At 41.6% G+C, this 14,780-nt stretch overlaps 2 protein-coding genes across 2 annotated transcripts; both read right to left on the bottom strand.

Annotated features, from left to right (window-relative positions):
* Positions 1 to 129: 129 nt before the first annotated feature.
* hprt1 (hypoxanthine phosphoribosyltransferase 1) lies at positions 130 to 5,673 on the bottom strand. Its single transcript, XM_041943718.1, has 9 exons — positions 5,502 to 5,673; positions 3,060 to 3,166; positions 2,439 to 2,622; positions 1,593 to 1,658; positions 1,095 to 1,112; positions 922 to 1,004; positions 694 to 740; positions 464 to 540; positions 130 to 325 (listed from the first exon to the last, which is right to left on the bottom strand). Exons 1-9 carry the CDS (start codon positions 5,547 to 5,549, stop codon positions 278 to 280), a joined length of 678 nt encoding a protein of 225 aa, XP_041799652.1. The 5' UTR covers positions 5,550 to 5,673; the 3' UTR covers positions 130 to 277.
* Positions 5,674 to 6,597: 924 nt separating this feature from the next.
* On the bottom strand, positions 6,598 to 14,641 carry phf6 (PHD finger protein 6). The gene is made up of 11 exons (XM_041944344.1): positions 14,518 to 14,641; positions 12,174 to 12,326; positions 11,509 to 11,610; positions 10,475 to 10,608; positions 10,317 to 10,363; positions 10,038 to 10,198; positions 9,810 to 9,953; positions 9,592 to 9,696; positions 9,367 to 9,500; positions 8,170 to 8,299; positions 6,598 to 7,621 (listed from the first exon to the last, which is right to left on the bottom strand). The coding sequence occupies exons 2-10, from the start codon at positions 12,303 to 12,305 to the stop codon at positions 8,170 to 8,172; spliced, it is 1,089 nt and encodes a 362-aa protein (XP_041800278.1). The 5' UTR covers positions 12,306 to 12,326; positions 14,518 to 14,641; the 3' UTR covers positions 6,598 to 7,621.
* Positions 14,642 to 14,780: the final 139 nt, after the last annotated feature.

Genomic DNA, 14,780 nt, shown 5'->3' with positions numbered 1-14,780 from the left:
AAGTATAATACTACTTTCAGGTGAAGCTGGGCTCCATGTTGCTTAACCTAGATGTAGTTCTATCAAAGGCAGCCACTTTTCTCAAAAGTAGAATCAAGTGTGTGTTTTGGCTAAAACAGGCAATGCAACCGTCAGGATTATGACTCCATCAGTGTATCCTCAGGGACCCTGAGCAGGCAGAGTACTTTTACGACACAAATATGACGTAATAAAATATAAAATGAACCGAGGAGGGAAAAGCTAGAACCATATGTTAAAAACTCCTGCGGACTGCTCTTCATGCCTTGTACTTCTCCTTCCCTGTTTCGCTAATGACACAGATATGCTGAAAAAGAAAAGCATAATATTGACTTTAAGACGGTATTGATTGTGTCAGACCTTCCATTAACACACAGGTACAAAGTCGAACAAGCATGCAACATAACTACATTACTCATTAAGCTCCTTTATTATAAATACTTACATTTAGATCTCTAAAGTACTCGTTGTAGTCTAGTGCGTAGCCCACCACAAATTTGTCAGGAACCTCGAATCCTACAACTGAGAGAAAACGGCAAATAAATCGGTTACTTGTCCTCGTACTGGCAAACGAACAGCACTGAAATCAAAGTATGTCTATACTGTCTAACATCCAGTACGTTATACTAAGTTTCACAAATAGTCTGCTGAAAACATTTATTGTCTTGAACTCACAGTCTGGTCGGTAGCCAACACTTCTTGGCGTTCTCTTCACCAACAAACTGAGGACAGAAACCAAGTTGATCATCAATCACAAGACTTTATGGCCACATGAAACGCTATTAACTAACACAGCAGTCTGAGACAGTGCAAACTGTTGTTATAAAACATCAGAGAAACACGATCACATGATTCCACAAGATAGTTCGGACTCAAAAGGCAGTTTTGAAGGAATTAAATTACCTTGCTACTTTAACCATTTTGGGATTGTACTGTTTGAGGAGTTGCAATAGAGTCTTCATTGTCTTCCCTGTGTCGATAATATCCTTGATACACAGCATGAGAGAAGCTTGTATTAGCGTTATTGGGATAGAAAGCCGTCTACTTTATTATAAAGAGAAATCTTCAGTACATACCTCCACGATCAACACATTCTGTGGGAAAAGAAAACAACAATTATCATTTAGGGAAAAACCAGCTGTCTGCATTTCTGTGGCCATTTCATTACATAGTTGCATAAAACTCATTTGTGTTTTTAAGTCCTACAGCCAACCACATGACCATATTAGCTTGAAAAACAGCTCAGAAAATGTGCCGAAATCATTGCATGTGAGATTTGGCTTCTCTCAAGTGCAGCACAATCATCGTCATCATTAATAATAATCATCATTTTTGATAATCCTAATCAACAAACTTGTTTCCATGCATGAGTGAATGCTTATCAGGTCGTTTAAATGTTTGCTCATGTGGAAAATAGTAGCAACCTAAGATACGACATGATGGACAAGAGCAAAAAATTTGTTCCTTGTTTCAAGTTCATTCAATTTTCATCAAATTTATTATTAAAACTATTGATCACAGTCAAACAACAAATATTACTTTAGTCATAATCATGCTGCTCTCAGAATTCTTACCTTGCCTGTCAACGTGGACAGGTCATCTCCACCAATTACTTTGATTTCACCTGTCGACTGGTCATTCTGTGAGGACAAGAAGGAAGTGTTCACACTGTATGCTGTACAGGTGCAGACAGTGTATCAAGGAACAAAACTGGAGGACATGGAGGTTGATTAAAAAAAAAAAAATAAACAGCTACATTTGTTGCATATTGCACTTGCATCAAATTGTACAGAGCCAGTAAACAAAATTATGTTTCCATTCAGTGTTTCTCATTAAAAAACACATACTGAGTATCACTAGGTGCATTTTCACCCACTTGTTTTTTTATGCACGTTGTCATGTGCAATAACACGAAGTCGAAATATCACCTAAAAATGGATTTCATGCATTTTGGGGGAGGGGCTTTAGAGGGAGGCATGATGGGAGGGGATAGGATTTTTCAGTTGTATACTTTGAAAATATACCTCACTCTTGCTGGTTTCTCCAACGTAACCAACCCCAGCTTTAAAGAATACATCATGACGTACATGAAGCATCTGGTTTATCTGTCTTCCAGTGGTCAGTGTGTGTGTGTGTGTGTGTGTGAGTGAGTGGGTTAATGAAGCAAATTGCAAAAAATGCAGCCATTTGTCTTGATTTAATCTACACATCATATTCACACTACGGTAGTGGATGAAAACAAGTCGTACTTTGCATTGTCTTTTGCAACATTGTAGAAGACTAAAAACATTGCTCCACAGTGATATCCACAGAATATCTTCAATCATTTAAACCTGGAAATTGTTTAAATGAAACAAAACTTTGTATCAACACAGCACATTGTTAGTGATACTAAAAATAAAGAAAAAGTGAAAGATTACACAGTAGCTCTTGAGGCGAATGAAGTCCACTGTCATTGGGATGGAGCGGTCACTGTTCCTGTTCAGGGCCTTGATGTAGTCCAGCAGGTCTGCAAAGAACTTGTAACCCCCTTTGAGCACACAGAGGGCCACAATGTGGTGGCCCCCCATTTCCTTCATGATCTCTCTGGCCAGTCTCTCTGTCCTGGGGTCACGTGAAAGAGAGGGAGGGGGGATAGTCAGCTCAGTTTTCTGCTACAGTCAGCAGTAGTTCCCATTTTCTTTCTGTGTGTGTCAGCAGGCACAGTTATCTTTTCTAAAGCACTCCCAAGTATAATAACACCAGCGATCCAGTTAATCCATATTACCACAAAACCCCCAGATTATCCACAATAATCATTAAATCCCAAATCTGCAAATGGAAAAAACACGATCACTTTCTTAACACCATCTAATAAAATTTGAGATGGTGTCAGACTTTAAGTTACTGAACATCTTGGCATTCCTCGGGGCCCTTATTAAGACCGACTAATCATGCATTGTCAGGGGCCAGCTAAAAGGTGGGTACCTTTTAGCTGGCCCCTGACAATTCAACACATTTTCATAATCCTGCAGCAAGCTGCAAAAAATGTGGCAACCCACCTGTCCAAGATGAGTCCATGTGGGATGTAGACGCGCTCCAGGTCAGAGGCATAGTGCTTTGGTATGCAGAAAAGGTCCAGGTCATATCCCTGCTCCTCATCACTGATCTGAAATAAAACATGACAAAAAGGGGTTAGGGGTGAGGTTAATGGTGGCCTACGTTCCCACCCACTCCCTCCATATGTTATTCAGCCTCTACAGTTTTTATGCCGAGAAACGCATCATCTGGAAGAGGATGTTTGATTGTGTGCAGTTTAGAAAGCAACAGTTGTCAGTGGTGCTGAACACTAACCTTATATTCTTAGAAAGAGGAATCTTTTCCTGGCCTAATCCACATGTACATGGTTATTGATGAAATTGAATATTGAATGAAAAACGTGAAAACACAATTGAAGTGCTTTCAAGAGCATGCCAAACCAGCAGTCGCCGATATAACTTTAACCCTAAATCCATGTTGGCCAATCAGAAGGTTGAAAAGAGCTATTACTGGTGGGCTACCTGCAACTAGAGGATGGTCACGTCTCATCAAAACCTCATCATTACAATATCAGCAAATCCTTCCCGAAAGGAGACCTTACTGAAGGTCTCCTCTAAGTAAACATGTTGTCCAAATAGCAAGATATTAGCAACTGCACTGTCTTTCCAGAAATTCCAAATTATGCCTAATCATATAAATTGTTGGAAGCATTTCGTATCTTTTGTCAAATCAAATTTCCTGCTCTAGCTGACACTGCGTGCCACATGAACCCAGACAGCATAACTGGTATCATGTGACAGCTGCGAAGCTGGTGCAGAGCTTGAGGTTCTGTGGGAAATATGTGAGTGACCATAACCACACTCATTTATAAAAGTGCAAAAAGTCAACAACATCTCACTGCTTTACTAACCACTGCAAAGTGCCCATCTCCACATCATATGTGGCTGATCTTATATAAAGCATTTCCCCTCCTGTCTGCCAAACGGAACAACATACCCATCTGTTTGGGCTACACCCTTTCAATTCCAAATAATAATGACTGATACAGAGCAGATGTCCGTGTTTTTTTCCACTGCTACACTCTGGCTTGTTGCCTGTTATTTAAGAAGCAAAGCAGCACAGTAAAACAACCCTGAAAGAATGAACTAGTCTGGAGGTCAATGTCAGGACCATGTTGAAGTTCACGCAAACAAAGTCCATGTTTGGCGAAACTGCACTGCGCAACTAATTTCATTTGAAATGTGGCACAGGAGACAGGGTCTTCCAATGTCTTTCAATGCCGTTTTAGCAAAATGTGCAATTAGCTTCATTACAGCGTCAGCAAGTGGGTCCGCCACGTTGCTGGCCAGACTTTATTCATCACAGGATTCATCCTGAAAATGTATTTATTCCCACTTTAGTATATGTAGACTAGTCAACTTATCTATAACATGCATCACACAGTTCACGCAGGTCCCACGTGGCAAATGTGTGCCGAGGCTCAAACTTAAACATGCATACATTCAAACAAAAACTATTTCTTTCTTTGGATCATTTAAGCCTCGCTGCACACTTCTCTTCCTGAAATGCTGCTCTACTTTAGGTTGGGGGAACTTTCACAGTAGGTTCAACTGAGCAAAGAATAGATACCAAGAAGCCTTTATCATGTGGTAACACACCAATCTGTGGAGCCAGCGGCTTAACTTTATATCATGAATACTTCAATTTTAATGACTCATAGCACCACGATAACATTTGTGATCTGATTTTCTGAGATTGTTATCTTCACTAAGTTTTACTGATTTGCCAAAGCAAACTATATATTGGATTTTCTGTCTAGCAACAAGACAACCAAACAAGCAGCTCTTTTTAAGCACTATACATTTCAGACCTATTATGGCTCCTAATCAGGCTTCAACACACCAAACTGTGTAAGACCAAGGCTTTTGAATCCTTTTAAAGTAATGTTTGGACATACGTCTAAAGCCAATCACTTCATCATCATATTGTGTATTTATTTTCTAAACAAGCGCGCGCTCAAACACGCCCCCAGGTTTGCAGCTCGTGCGTTTGTGGACGTCGGATTGTAAGCGTGCGTAATCATGTAATTATACTAATTTAACCTGTAACCTGTTCCCAGACACAAAAACCGGCACATTACGTTTTAATGTGTGCAACTAAAAGCGTCTCTTGCGTCACGTACGCCAAGCGTGAAGAGCGCGTGTCTATGACCATCTCCATAGCCGCAGGCCGCGCGAAGTTATCGCTACATAGGAAACACACCGCATTGTCTACACTAAACCGTGTTACCAAGGTGAGTACACTCAAAGCACACAGACGCACAGGTCATCAATAACTAACAAACTGCATTAGGTGTGGGTCTTTAGCAAACGCAGCTATAGCGTGTTATTCCAGGGGAATGTAGAGGTAATCTACGACCATCTTCAAGCTCTCATTTCATTCCGACCGTTTGGAGGGGGGCTTACCACAACACAAGGGCTGGATGTCGCCATGTCCGTGTTGGTCCCTGCCATTCAGTTCTATGTAGTCTACCGTGGTCTTCAGGAAGAGAAGACAAAATGTATTCTCGGACTGGTTTCGCGGACTCTTTACCCGTGTGACAGCACACACATGGACGCGGCTAGCTCAGTTGCTACAGTAGGCTTCTGTTTCCGGGCTGCGGCTCTGCAGCCGCTCTGCTGTTGTGTATATGATGACGCAGGAGCACGTCGGACAAATCAGATGAGCAGGATCGGGTTAGTCCCGCCCCGTCGTTGGGGGCGTTGAGGTGTGGGCGACCTGCAACTTGTAACTACTGTGCAGAGATCACGTCCAAGGTGCTAAAACTCAACAGCAGCAATTTAAAAGATATATGCTTAATTATTACCTCTGTCTGCTGTCTTTAGGACAGTAAGTGCATTGTTTAGTAGCACCGATAGGTCTGCCTCGTAAAGTGATGTGAGCACTTAATGGCCTGACCTTGGACTTTTGAACACCTTTTTAGGGCAAGATAGGTATCAAGCGGGAGAGCATGTTGATTAGGCAATCCGCAATTCTATGCTAGACAAAGAAAAATGCATTTTTGACGACTTATGGGCAGTGCTGTACCCACTCTTGGTAATGTCCTGGGGCTGGGGGAGGCTCAGCAACTCAGGGCAAGCTCTCCACCAACACTGAATTTGTGACTCTATATGACACCATTACTGTCTGTCTACGAGCTGAAGGAGACTGATCAGTCCTGAACTAATGTCCCAGTTCTGTACTACACACGTATTCAAAGTAGAGTTTGAGTAATGTGTTCAAACCTTAAGTGACAAAAGCAGTTTTTTTTGCTGGTGTGCTGTTGATGCACAGTACATTGCTGACAGACAAGTTCCACGATTAAAATCTTTGAAAATGCAAAATAATATATACATACATTCCTTGAAGCAGTACCTTATAAATTGATTGAAAATGAATTGTCCAAGTGCTTGTGATTTGTACATTTAAATAAATGAAAATGTATCCATACAAAGTGCTTTAATGGAAGAAGGAATGCTCTGGATGGCAGCATATTGCGCCTTACTGTGGATGGAGAGCAGACAGCCACTGTAATCTTGCATAGTTGCATGGTTTGACCTGACGATACTGCAGCCAATGTGACATTCGTCACTCCTCAAACCTCACCAGAATTCTTCACCTTTAACACCCTGTAACCAGCAATGAATGCTGCGCTGTGTTTTGAGTACCCTGTGGACACATTTTCAAATGACAGACCCGATTTCACTCATTAAATGTGTAAAATAAAATATTTTCTATTTCCAATCATTCATGGATACATTTGTTGAGATACAAGTAACAGTACATCAAACAAAGTCAAGCCCACTCTTCTAAAGAGCTCTACTTTGCCCTTTAGCAGCTAAATTAAAAAAAGAAGAAGCCACCTTTAACAGTGGAAAAATCCAAGTGCATGCTGGCAAAACTTTTAATCGTGGCTGTTTGAAATCCAGATATTCAAAATTACTCATGATGATAATACAGTAGCAAAATATTACATATCAAGAAAGAAAGGCTAACATCAAAAGAGTATTCTTAAAACATGATTACAGAATCAAAGTAATCAAACTGCACAACTTGACAGAGAGACTAGTAACAAACAGACCCCTCTTAAAAGTGAGTCCTTGAGAAGCTAAGGAAGAGCAAGAATGTATTGACTTCAGCAAGTGTGGGTCATGTAATCTGTGGGGGACACAGGTTGTGAGTGACAATCAAAAGATCAGTCCATCAGCTCTTACTCACAGCAATAATGCATTTATCTGAAATTGAGCCCAAAGCTGAATCTTGGGAAAGATTGGCCATGGCTTTTCATGATCCTGCAGCAGTCCAGTGCTCTGCAGAGTATCACCAGTCTGTGAAAAGCTCAGTTAACCAACTCAAAACAGGGTCTCGTGAAGAAGACGTCTGGTGCACGCTGGGTCATCAAGTCCGTTCACAGGAAGAAACCGTGTGATGGACTCATGGGAGCTCGCAGACCACGACGTTATGAGTAGGCTAAGATTTAGTATAAAAAAATATCGCTCCCTCGAGTTCCTCCGTTTTCGCCCCACGTCACATCCATCAGGCCAACCTGTAAGAGCGGCATCAATGAAGTGACAAGAACATTTTTCAACTGCATTTATTGCAATGCCTCTGATGCTTTAGGAAAACACTGAACCCTCATGTTGGACATTAAATGTGGACGTTTTGCAGGTTTTAAAAGGACCAGTGTGCAGGATTTGGGGGGATCTACTGGCAGACATTTTCTAATTAGCTTTATTAGTAATCACCTGAATATAAGAATTGTTGTCTTTTCATCACCTTAGAAGGAGCTCTTTACATCTACAGAGGCGGTCGGTCATCTTCCACGGAGTCCGCAATGTTGCGCCGCCATGTTTCTACAGTAGCCCAGAATGGACAAACCAAACACTGACTCTAGCACCTTTCACGCTTTTTGCCAGTTTTTCAGGTTCTTCTACACACTTGGAAAGGGAGGGGTGAGGCGAGGGGTTGTTCAGTTGGTTGCAATCTGAAACCTCATTGCTAGATGCCAATAAATCCTTCACACTGGACCTTGAACAATAGTTTTTGTGTGAAACAACTTCCAATAACTATTATTTATTTCCAATAATAACACACCTAGTTGCCATTCACTTGCGTTGACAGTGTTCCTCCGTGGTCAATCGCTGCCCTCTCTCTACTGCGATTCTCTCGTTCCTCATCTTCCTCATCCCTCTCCTCGTTGCCACTGTGGTTCTTACAGTATAGTCTAAACACACACACACACACACACACACACACACACACACACACACACAATTGTAAATAACAAATTCAGTAATCTCCAAGCCGTTATTAGTTTCTCTGCAGGTCTAACGCAAACTAATGTTGACTAACTCTGATGTGGTTCAGTCAAAGTTTAAACATTTAGAGTTAAAAATATCTTCTGGAGTTTTTACACAATATTTTCACAATTGGGCTCCTGCTTGTTTTTTTGGGTATCATTCACACACAGGAGGAGCTCATGCATTCATGCGAGCACATGGGAGACGCAGTATACGTTCCTAGTTTCACGCTAGTCCGCTGAGCCAGCCGTGGTAACGCACAAAGGAGAAACATAGACGTTGGCATGGATGTAAACCATGTGCAATCTACAATATTAAAAAAAATAAAAAAGGCTTTGCACATGTTTGGTGAGGAAGGAAATGCATGCAACACATTTGTCAGGCTTCAGTCATACACTCAATCCAAAAATAACTTTGTTGAGAAAACTCCTCAGGGCACCTTTATTCTCACTCTCGTGCTTAATTGTGATTGGAGCTTTGAGAGGAAAGGGGTGGGATGTGATTTAGGATTGTCATTTGTGGTGAAATGAACCTCACTTCTATAACTAATACATTCCAGAAGATGAGAGTACAAGATATAACTGATTGTCTACACATCCTTCTGACGCAAGCAGTCTCTGAAAGGCATTAATTAGCTTTGTGATCCAGCTTTGACTGACCATGTCTAGTTTTCTTCATCTGTGGAGGATAAACATATCATCATGTTTTCACATGTAGAAATTAAAATCTCATTAGAATCAATACAGACATTTGAAAGCAACCTTTGCAATAATAATAATTATCTTGCTAATCATACGTCAAACTTAACATCAAAGTGTAAATGATGTTGTGACAGCAATTACTGTAAACATAAAGGAGGAAATTTCCATGTAAAAAATGTGTAATGCAATCATATTGTGAAATGATGGTTTATGATTATGGCTGTGAAGTGAAAGCAATTTATTTTCACTGCACATGTGTTTGTCTGTAGAAATGTAGACGCTGAGCTCACTTGTAGATGCCACGTGCCATGTTTTCAATGTACTTGGCTTTGTCCTGCAGGCCGCAGTGATAGTGGTAGGTCTTCACACATGCCTTGATTTCACACCCAATGGTAGCACCCAACTGAGTGCAGAGCGTGCATTTCTGGAAAAACAACAAAATTAGTTTTTTGGGGTTTTTTTTTTGAAGTCAAAATGATAAGTCCTATTTGCTTAAGTAAGAGAAATCTTCCCACCATTCTTTTCCCTCTCTTGATTTCCTGGATGACTGTTTTCACATCAAAGTTTCCAAATTCAGCCCGTGATGTAGTGGTCAGCTGCACCGTCCCCGATGAAAAAAGCTGGAAGGGATCATATATTGCAGACAGATGCAAGTGGTGTTACTGTATGTGCACATTTACAGCATCAAATGCTCACAAACAGACCTTCCCTCCCACACATTCAACAGTCTCACCATGCACTTGTAGTGTGCAGCCACTTTTTTGGAGTTATCGGTGTGGAGCATGCCCCTGGTTCCATTCTCTTCGTCGCCAGCGTGACAGAAGCCACAGCGCTGGCCGCCGTCTCCCGGGCTGGCCCGAAGAGGTGACCTGTCCCGCTAGAGCGACACAGGACAACGCTCAGAAACAAGAGGCCACATGCAGCGAAAAGACAGCGCTCACCAACAGATGTGTGGCCTTACATGGGAGGAGCTCTCCTCGTCCGCAGCCTGTGAGGAGGTGGAGCGGGAGTCTTCCGATTGGCCGCGAGAGCCGACCTTGGCTCGGCCCTTCTCAAACCTTCCTCTGCCCCGGCTCTGTGGAGGCGACGAGTCGGAGTCATTGGCCACACCTCCCTCTTCATCTGTGGATTCAGAGTTTATCATTTCAAAACGCTTCACAACGATACAGACAATCATTACCTTGAATATTATGTTCAGCACGTCGCCTGGTGGTATATGAGATGTTAAAGCGTACATTACCTTGAATGCCATCCTGAGAAGCATCCCGGTGTTTGCGACAGTAAACACTACGTTAGGGAGCAAAAGAAATACATTTTAATTTAATCTAACATGAATGACAAATGTCTTTATTTGCTGTAGATTCCTGTGTAGAGGCATCCAGAGGGAAAGTTGCTTACAGGTAAATCCCTTGTGAGGGATTCTCTTTTATCTGGGCTTTGTCCTTCACGGCGCAGTAATAGTGATACGTCCTCCGGCACGTCTTCACATCACAGCCGATAGTAGCACCCGGCCGGTGACATGAAGAACACATCTGAAGGGGGAAGGAAACAGGCTTGTCAGAAAAAACGACCAAGCACACGCTGCTCCACTTTATTCAAAACAGCTGACAACGAGTAATGTGATTTTACAATGTGGGCAATAATTGAATAATTTCTCTCCGAAGATCATCAGGCTCTGACAGATACAACGGTCTCTAATGACAGATGCCAAATATCACGAAAACGATCGTCACTGTGGGGAAGATTAGAGCGTAGCAGGAGAAAATCAAATCACATTCAGCAAGGAAGATTACACAGAGAAAAGATAAATATTAATAAGCTGTACAATAAAATTAAAACAATTCTAAATTTATGCAAATATTAATTATATGCATTATTTGTCACCATATAAAGAAAAAGCTATTTCACTGACAAAAAACATAAACATCAGTTAAAGGGGATGAAAGTAAAAATAAATATATATGAATTTAAGAAAGCATATTGCTTGGACTCATGTGTATAAATAAACATATATATGATAAACAATAAAACTTTCATACATTATGGCGTGAGCTAGTCCCCGAACCACTATTAAAAACTAAAAACATAATGCATGAAACTGAGCGAAGTCACATGTTGTGCTAGTTAAATTAGCAATTCTGATAATTAAAGAGGGAAAAAACACATTTTAGTGCAGCTCAGTCAACCAAACAGAGCTACTGTGACCATTCAGTGTCTGACACATACACATAGACATTACCAGCGTTAAACAGGTGGAACATCTCATGGAGAACCCATCTTGACTACTTAGTCGGCTTGACTAATGAACCACACCCCGTTCTGTTCAGTTCTCACAGGAACACATGCCTAAAGCTCAGCCTGGTGGCCCTATAACACTCCCTCCGCTCTCCTCTGTCATTAACGCTGCACTGAGCGGGCAAGTAGGTACTTACCAATTTATTTCCCCTCTTGATCTCCTTTTTCACATCCTCAATTGAAAATCCTCCAATGTTATCACTGTCGGAGGGAGATGTGACCAGGGCAGAGGAGAAAAGCTGCGGAGGAATTTAGAAAAAGCATGAGTTGGTCTGTGCAGTCTGTCGATATCATGATGATGATGGTGATGATATGTACAATATCTGCATTTTCATTTTCACTGCTGCTGATGCACCATTTCCTACACTTCTGTGAGGGTTAACGTGGACTTAATGTGTTTTCCTAGCATCAGAGCTGATCACACAGTATGATATCCTGATCATAAATTCCTGCATTTGCTATTTTTTTTATTTTGCCACATTTTTTGAATGCTAATGCCTATTTTCTCTTCAGGATCACCCAGGGGACAATTGACAAATTGGAGCCTTTCAAAAATAATTTAAAAGAAGATAAATCACTTATTTCTCCAAAATTAATTGATTAATTTATTAATATTTCCATATTTCTTCTCATTTCTGCTTTATGAAATATCCATTTTTTATATGCTTCCACTTATGAACAAATGAAATAAAATAAAAACACTTGTCACTATTCTGTATTTGTGACAAGGTGTGCAAGTACGCGAAACTTTGTCTTGAAGGCTCACAGGCCAAAAGGGTTGGGAACAATGCGCTCTCCTCACCATGCACTTATGGTGGGCTGCCACCTTCTGGCTGTCGGACACTAGCAGCTGCCCGCACTCCTTGTCCCGGTTGGTTCTGCAGAAGGCACATTTAGGCAGCCGTGCTGCAGCTCCTTTCCTCTGTCCTGACATGACCAAAGGCTTTTCTGTTTGCTAAAGTTTCCAATGAAAAAAAAACAAAAAAACATCACAAATACATTAAGGTGAGAACGACAGGATAACTTTGCCTTCCACATGCTGGCAGAGCCTTTAAATAGATATTATCAGAGCTGTTATAAAAACAATTGTACAGTCAATCATCCAGTAACACTCTCTTTTCATGTCCTCTGCAATTTCATAAGACCAGCTTTAATACACATTGATGTATTTGTCATTCATCAAGCTCATAATCACAGCTCAGATATGATTCACACTGGATGCAATAAGACTTCTAAATGCATGCAGTATTTACGTGATGCTCAGAGTCTACAGCGACTGGATTTTAAAAAATGAATGACGGAAATGATGGAACAACATGTGAGCGGTCCAGTTATGAATGTGTCATAACTTCAGAGTAACATTTCTAAACCTGAACAGTGAGGGTTGCCAAACATCTCTTACAGCTTCAGTTATTAAAGAGTAAACTGTGTTCTTTCACCAGCTAAATGCGAGTATTGTGAAATAATGAAGAAAAATCTTTGGAAAGGTGCCACTCGAAGCCCTTTCCCAGAAACAGCTGGAAACAAAACTTTGACTCAACTCCTTCTGCATGTAACTCCAGAAGAGAGCAACCGAAGTCAGAGAAGCAGAGCCCCGTGTCCTAAAATCAGCAGCCTCTCATGGGTCGCCCACAACAGCTTGACACTTTCTCAATTTTGGTTGCCTGTGCTATAGAGTGTTTCTGTAGTGTAGTAGTAACAGAAGTATATGCTAAATCTGCTGACCAATGCCAGTATTTTGTGAAATCCTGCTTTTGCTTGAGGAGGGCAATCAATAATGTTTATATTTCATCATTAAACATGGCAGTCGCAGACAACATCGGCCGGCGATTAACGACATCCACAAGTCATCCCAGATCTAAATCAGATTAAACAGGAAGAGGAAGGGAAATCAGTAGCAGGACTGAACCTGGGGGATCAGATCGGCTGCAACCCAGTTTACCTTACATACAGGGGCCACTATTAATTACGGACAAACCACCCATGAGGAGTGTCTGACAAATGATGCAACATGTTTCCCATTTTCCAAACCCAATCTGCTCCGATATTCTACCACATCTCGTCTGCCCCAATCTGCAGCCATCCTAATCTGTTAAAAATATATGTTAATGAATGGAAATTTGTTATTTTAGACTGTATTGCCTGGTGTGACAAGCACTGAAGACATACAGATTACTGGGGACGAGCTGAACAATAATATTGCTATTGAATCATTTTCATCTGCACTGTAATTAAACATTTTGTATGTGCAACAATAAGCATTTTGTTAAAAAAAATCATGCAGGATTGGTTGCAAACTCATCACTGTATTCTTCAGAGGAGCAGACCAAACCTCCAAATGTGCGCTGTCCTTTGCAGAGATGGTGTGTTTGAGGTTGTCCATCACGCGCTGGAGGCGCCACACATACATTAAATACGAGGATGGAAAACATCTATTCAACCCTTAACAGTCCACGGACGAAAGTGGGTGTTTTTAAAATCACAATAGCAGTGTGCTGCGACGCCTTGATAGAGCCATTACAGCCATGATAGCAGGGCCAGGCTTTCACTGCGGCGGCTACGGCAGCGGAGCCAGCGTGCAAACACACAATACTGCCCATGTAAATAACACCAAATATCCTTTATTTCAACCTCTGCTCTTCACTAAGATGCTCTCACATCGCCATCCTGTAGCACACGGCGAGGCTGTGGTCGATTTGTGACGAGAACGAGGGGAACCATAAAAAAGTGCCTTAAAATTTCTCTCGCAAAGTTTTGAATTAAAGGGGGTGTGTGTCTCCTTCTCCACTAAACTAGCTGAAACTGAGAACAATTTTCATCGTGAACATCTCAACGCCCCGAAATCTCTCTCAAGGCCTTTTCATGAACGAAAATAAAGGTCGCTGCTCGGAAAATGTGACACTTCGACATCATGTTTCTGCCGGAACCCGAACAAATAGCGAATATTTCCCTTTAAATGTGGGAAATTATCATGACAGGCGCGGGTCTTCGCAAACCGTTTCGAAGTAAAGAGCGCCATACGTGATGTATCCCTGCGAAAAGAGAGCAGCTCGGCTCTGTACGCCAGCAATACGGCCTGAAACAACAATAGGCCATAAAACACCGCGGCTAACATCCAACCGCTGACACACAGCTTCACATCTTACCTGCTAATATAACCTTATCGCGCTGAGACGGCCGAAAAGGTGGAAAAGTGTTCCCAACAGTGACTGTGTTTCTTTCCGTCCTTCAGAAGTGATCGTGAGCTTTTCACACTAGCATCAAGCTAGCTGCTGTGCCCGAGACAGCACGACTTCCTGGTACGGCTTTCATAATAAAAGTCTCGTTGGACAACGTCTGCTGCGATGTTTCAAACGTGAAAAGATGCAGGAGGTCAGCACGTGTAGGAAACGAAAATGCTTTACAAAAA

The sequence above is a fragment of the Chelmon rostratus genome, chromosome 9, assembly GCF_017976325.1.
Source record: "Chelmon rostratus isolate fCheRos1 chromosome 9, fCheRos1.pri, whole genome shotgun sequence".
Classification (NCBI taxonomy): Eukaryota; Metazoa; Chordata; class Actinopteri; order Chaetodontiformes; family Chaetodontidae; genus Chelmon; species Chelmon rostratus.
The sequence above is the reverse complement of the archived record's forward strand: the minus strand, read 5'-3'. Positions and strand labels throughout refer to the sequence as shown.

Coding starts and splice junctions, on each gene's coding strand:
- hprt1 (XM_041943718.1), bottom strand. CDS start 5,549: ATGGCAGGGACCAACACGGACATGGCGACATCCAGCCCTTGTGTTGTG. Junction 1,659..2,438: donor TTCGCCTCAAGAGCTACTGT/GTAATCTTTCAC, acceptor TTGTCCTCACAG/AATGACCAGTCGACAGGTGA. Junction 326..463: donor AGTACTTTAGAGATCTAAAT/GTAAGTATTTAT, acceptor TTTCTTTTTCAG/CATATCTGTGTCATTAGCGA.
- phf6 (XM_041944344.1), bottom strand. CDS start 12,305: ATGTCAGGACAGAGGAAAGGAGCTGCAGCACGGCTGCCTAAATGTGCC. Junction 9,501..9,591: donor TCAAGAGAGGGAAAAGAATG/GTGGGAAGATTT, acceptor TTGTTTTTCCAG/AAATGCACGCTCTGCACTCA. Junction 8,300..9,366: donor ATGGCACGTGGCATCTACAA/GTGAGCTCAGCG, acceptor GTGTGTGTTTAG/ACTATACTGTAAGAACCACA.